The 6363-nt window shown below is 36.6% G+C and overlaps 1 protein-coding gene across 2 annotated transcripts in view; it reads right to left on the reverse strand.

The window, feature by feature from the left end:
* Window positions 1-4574: 4574 nt before the first annotated feature.
* Window positions 4575-6363, reverse strand: part of LOC106880424 (alpha-N-acetylglucosaminidase) — an 80737-nt gene continuing 78948 nt past the window's right edge. For both annotated transcript variants that reach the window (XM_052970511.1, XM_052970512.1), the window contains exon 20: window positions 4575-4886. In XM_052970511.1, the coding sequence (XP_052826471.1) occupies window positions 4801-4886 (86 nt within the window). In that variant the 3' untranslated portion in view covers window positions 4575-4800. The remainder of the gene's footprint in view (window positions 4887-6363) is intronic.

Below are 6363 nucleotides of genomic sequence, written 5' to 3' on the forward strand. Positions count from 1 at the left end.
GGGATCTTTCCAGATCGAGGGATTGTTTCTTCGCATCGAGAAGTCACACCTCCCGTGCTACAGACACGTGATTAGAATATCGCAGGAAAGAATCTTCAAGCCGAGTCGACCAGCTAGGTCAAGAAAGAAATGATTGGGTAATATCCATAGTCTCAGTTGATCACACTTGGGAACGCAGCCGGAAGGTATAATAACGGTTGCTTCTGATAGAACCCTATGGAGAAGGCTCCACCGCCTCGACCCTCCCAGAAATAGTGGATGGTACTGAAACTGGATGGATGGTACTGAAACTGGATGGATGGTACTGAAACTGGATGGATGGTACTGAAACTGGAGGGATGGTACTGAAACTGAAGGGATGGTACTGAAACTTAAATCATTTCCACGTGTTTTCCCAACGAAAGATTTTAAACAAAATGAAAGGATTCCTCATTCACGTTGAATGGTCACTTGAGGGATGCTATTTATGGCTCCGTATCAGCTCTCTTCAGCCAACTTATATCAAAAGAGTTCTAGCCATAACTGTTCTTTTTTTTATATATATTTTTTATACAAAGTGTATCAAGGATTACATTATTCCATGTGGCGCTCCTTTTAAGATACTAAAGTGTGATTTGAAAGAAATGTGCTGCAAAATCTATTTACATGTTGAGGGTGTCGCGTTGGCTTAGGATCTATATTCTATCGTTAGCAGGGAATCGACCTCAAAGCAATTACAATCATAACAAAACATAGTTATATACATATAGTAAATTACTCTCATGCACTGAGATGCAAACGTCATTAAGTTCATTTCTGTTTGTCCAATGACCTCGTAGTAGAATTGTTTTAAAGCAATATTGTTTATAACAGAGGGAAGAATACTTGCAGCCTTCTGAAATAAACAGCAATGTTTGAGGGAAAATCTTTGTTTAGATTTATTTAAATTTTATTCTATTTATCTCAATATTGTTGTGACTAATTGCAAAAAAACATCTATTTATATTTCTCTATTTGCTCTTGTAAGTACTAGTTTAAACTAATTATAATTGTGTTTGAAAGGCAAAAATCTAAAGAAGTTTTCGAAAAATAAACCTTTTAAGTTACTATGGAGATGCTTCTTCCGAAACTTTATCTTTTTTTGACAGAATAATAAATTTATCAGTGTAACTTTTTTTAATGGGATCTTGTCAAATGGTAACTAATTTCAATGAGTTCTTCCCACGCATAAAAGATTTTTCATCTCTTGTAGAAACCTTTCATTTAAATAAACGTTGCAACATGCCAGGGCGTAAGAGAGAATTACTCCGTATATTATGTGGTTGAAGTCATATTTAATGTTGGCAATATTTGCCATCTCCTTTTCTAAACTTAACAGAAATTTTGAAACTAGAGCTAACTCCGGAGCCAGAAAACAAAAGATTTAGTTTGAGCTGTAAGAACTAATGAGATTCGAAACGATATTCTGCATCATGGTCGTATGTTTTCATCAGCTTAAATCTATATCCATATAATCTATTCGGTGAGACAACTTTTGGTCTTTTACGTCACTCACCCACGCCTTTTGTTACCATATTTCTATTGAAACACTCTGCCTTCCAGTTTCTGTTTTAGAAACTTTATTCCCACCAGCGAGCATTGTATGTTGCTGATGTCATAAGAATTTCGAGAACTTTCGAGAGAACGCGAAATAAAAATCTTTTGTTTGGAACAGTGGATCTCGAAGCACACAAAGCTATAAATAACAGTATGTAAATATTGTCGATAAATCTTCTAGGATAGAAAAGGTTTGGACAGCCTTCAGTTTTTTCTATACGAAAGGATTGGCGCTACTTTGGCGTGTGATCTACAAGGGAGATTACTTTAGATTACTCTTTAAATTATTTTGTACATACTAAGCATTGTAATGTATTTTTTCAAGATTCTTACTATTTTATTAAGAAAACCATATAATAATTAAGATAAGTGCGTAGATCACTCACCAAAGTAAATTTGCTCACGTAGGTCACCCAGAAAGTAGCACTAACACAAAGAAAGCTAAAAAGTAACCTAAAGTAATCTCCCTTTAAATTGTAGATCATACGCCAAAGTTTCTTGTAAAAATGCAATTGCCTTCGTCTCATCGCTGATCACATTGTAAAAATCTTTAGCCAACATTTTACGGGTTTTTAGAAATTGAAAAGTAAACTAAAAAGTAATCTAAAGTAATATCCCTTGTAGATCACACGCCAAAGTAGCACCAAAGGGCTTTTCAACCCAATATTTACATGTTGCTTTTTATAGCTTTATGTGCTTCAAGATCCATTGTTCCAAAATGAATTATTTCATGTTCTCTCGAAAGTTTATAAAACTATATGATGCCAACAACACTGTCTATGTTTCAATTAATTTAAAAGATAACGAAGAATTTAGTAAAATAACTTTGTACTTATTAATCTGACGTCTGGAACATAAATTAACAAGAAATCATAATAGAAGCTTTAATTGATATCACTTTAAAACAGGAAATTTGTAACATAGAAACAGGGTGATCTTGGCTGGATTGGTATGAAAATGGAGGATGTGTGCATGCGTGTGTGCACGCGCGTGTTTTGGTAGTAATATAAGTTGTTTATAGACAGATATATTATACTGTTACGAAAGTAGTGTACTCCGACGATTTGTCACTTCACTTGTTGTCCAAGCCCCACAATTGAACGGGAATTTGGGCTCTGTTGTACCAGGATAATCCAGTGGAAGCTACCACAAACTGGCAGTCGATTAAATCAACCAGTACTTGACTGCAACATTGTTTTATCGACTACAGAAGGCTCAAATGCAGTGGTGTCCGCAGCTAGATTTGAAATCAGAACGTTAAAGACCCAGAACAAACAGGAAAAGAAAAACTGACAAGGCGATGCTCTAGCGATTCTGTCAATCCACTAATCCTTACTTATGATTAATAACGAAGAACAAAAGGAATTGTCTAGCGCAACTCTTCAAGCATAACTTACGATTATTTCCCTTGAACCAATACAGTAAGAGTTGTTTTCCTTAAAAAAATAAAACGTGATAAATCTTTCGACTTCGTCTAAAGATATGAAATTATGGGTGCAAACTTCTGCTTCAGTCACTGAACTGCAGCCATACTAGGGCACTGCCTTGTGAGACTTTAGTTGATCAAATCGACCGCAGAGCTCAGTTTTTAAGCCGTGCAGAATATACTCTGTCACTTTCCAGGACGAATCACTGGAACTTATAAAAACCAATTGTCAAATGATAAGACACAAACACGCACACACTGTGTGTATATGAGAGAGAGGGAGAGAGAGAGAGAGAGAGAGAGAGAGAGAGTTCTTCCTATACAGTTAGCCTTACACAGGGCAGGAAAACGTCTCCCATCATCCTGATACAGTCGCCTGCATCTTTCTAGGTGATTCTAAATTGCTTCAGATCATTGAAGGTAGCTCGCACCCTCTTCTTAGTTCTCCCTCTCTTTCGTCCTTCTGGTGACACCCAGTGTAAAGCTGTCTTGCATGTTCATTCTTCTGGCAGCCTGAGAACATGAACTGCAAGTCTCATTCTTCTTCCCACCACAATCTCCTGCAGGCTGCACAGATTGGCTCTTCTCAGTGTTTTGTGATTCTGTCCCTGTAGGTAACCTTGAGTAATCTGTGTAGACACCTTTGATTAAATGCATTCAATCTCAGAGTGATCTTGACAGTCATTTTCCATGTTTCTCTTTCATAAACTGCTGTTAATAAGACAATATTCTGGTACAGCAGGATCTTCATACAGTTTCTAATCGAAATGTTGGCCCAGATCTTGATCGTTCCTCTAAACACTGCAGCTGCATGCTCAATTCTGGAGTTTGCTTTGGTATAAATAAGGCTGCCCAAATAGGTTGTTTGCATATCTCCTTGTCCACTGACCTGCATCAACTTGATTTTCTCAGAATTGACGCTTGGACTTGCCTTTGCTTCCCCTTCAGCCAATCTGGTTGTCATTTGCTGGAGTACTAAATGTGACTCTGCCAAGAGCACAATGTCATTGGCATAGTCCAGATTTGTTAGGTGTCTGCCTACAGTTCACTATATTCCAGCATTGCCAAGACATATGGTATCCCAGAAGAGTATATCTCCATCTTTAAATGTCTGTGCTAACACAATTTGCTGTATGAGAAATGAAAGCAGGAACACAGAATTCTTCAACATCATCACCACAGAGGTTGTTTCCTGTCACCTCTATTATTTCTTCTGGTCATCAATGTTCTCATACTGTGATGCGTGCGTGCGTGCGTGCGTGCATGAGTGTGTGTGTGCAGAGGCCTGGCTGTGTATTTAAGGTGCCTGCTTCTCAACCATCTAGTTTTGGGTTCAGTCCCACTGCATGGCAATTTGAGCAAGTGTCGTTTCTCAAGTAATTCCGTCTGACCCATGAAAACATTCAGAAGTGGACACGTTAATATAAATTTATCTTGAACAAAAATTGCACCATCCTCAACGTTTTGGAAGATTACTGCCTCTCCTTCACAGATTAAATAAGAATGTTTTAAACCCATCACCAAAAGAAATTCTTTTATGTTTGGAAGTAATAAAAAAGTAATATAATTTATATAGATTTATGGTTTGACTTTTATTTCCAAATATATGAAATATTTTATTCCAAAATGTATCAAATATATATATATATATGAATAAATTTATTGTTTTAAAATTTTACTCCCAATTTTACTTTCAAAATAATTTTCTCCAAACAAACAAAAATATTTATATTTGATCGTAATTCAACAAAATTTTTACCACAAAAGTTTAGAAGCAATCAATCAGGTTGAAGTGAAATTCAGTAATAGGACTTTTCATTTAAAAGTTGTACTGTTATTGGTCGGTACTTGGTATAAAGATTCCTCACTAGTTTCAAGCTGTCACCTGCCACAGAAAATTAATACATTAATATACATTACATATTTATTTTTGTTCATTTAATGTCAATTCTTCCATGACAGCACAGGTTGGATGGGGACATATTCAAGCCAGGCACAATTTCACAGCAAGACACCTTTCTTGCCATCAACTGTGAGCTGTTATTCAAATAAAGCATGTTTTATTGTTGCATATGACTGCTCCAATTTCACTTCTTTATTTACCATCAACTGATTAGCTATTTAACCAACTAACTAATCAATTGTTTGATTAATCATTCAGTCAATTAATTAATCAAGTGTGTTTTCCAAAGGCCTTTTGTCACCTGTTCAGTAACATGCCCTCTCTAATCCAAGTCAGCTTCATGTCTGTCTGTCTTTAAGTTTTAGGTTCAATATTTATCATCCAGCCAAAAAGACAAGACCAACAATTAAATGATACAAAGAAAAAAACTTTTTACTACCCACACCCATAGAAGTAGACATGCACACACACATTAACATACACACACATACACATGCACACATTCTCTCTAATGCACAAACTCACAGAACCAACTACACCACACAAGCATCTACACACACTCATATACACAGACACCAGAACATACATACACAGACATATGCATGAACACACATGCACACATATTCAAACACACACACACACACACACACACTTACACTCTCTCTCTCACTCTCTCTCATGTACATTCTTACTCACTTATGTACAACTACATAAATAGAGTACAGAGGGGATGTCATTGAAGAGATTGTGACAATAAGAGGACTTTGGCAAATACAACTGATTGCTTGATTAACCAAATGATTAATCAAACAATTGGTTGGTTAGTTGGTTAAATAACTAACCAACTGATGAATAACATAGAAGTGAAACTGAGCCAATGCATGTGTTTATTACTGGCATAATAACTTTCCCAAGAGACAACAATATCTGATTCAACACATGAGTTCACATCAAGAATCTTGCAATCCAAATACAAAAACAGGATATTTTATATTTCACATGTTTATGATGTTAATTCACACTTACACACACACTTATACTTTTCTATTGATATATTTTCTGAACTGCTAAGTTACAGGGATGTAAAGACACCAACACCAGTTGTCATACGATGGTGGGAGACAATCACACACACATACATATATACAACAGGCTTCTTTCATTTTCTAACAACTGAATCCACTCACAAAGCCTTGGTCAGCCCAAGGCTGTAGTAGAAGACACTTGCCCAAGGTGCCATGCAGTGGGAATAAACCCGGAACCAAGCTACTTCCCACACAGTCACTCCTGTGTTTATATATAAATCATCATCATCATCATCATCATCGTTTAACGTCCGCTTTCCATGCTAGCATGGGTTGGACGATTTGACTGAGGACTAGCAAGCCAGAATGCTGCACCAGGCTCCAATCTGATCTGGCAGAGTTTCTACAGCTGGATGCCCTTCCTAACACCAACC

Source organism: Octopus bimaculoides, chromosome 9, assembly GCF_001194135.2.
Source record: "Octopus bimaculoides isolate UCB-OBI-ISO-001 chromosome 9, ASM119413v2, whole genome shotgun sequence".
Lineage (NCBI taxonomy): Eukaryota > Metazoa > Mollusca > Cephalopoda > Octopoda > Octopodidae > Octopus > Octopus bimaculoides.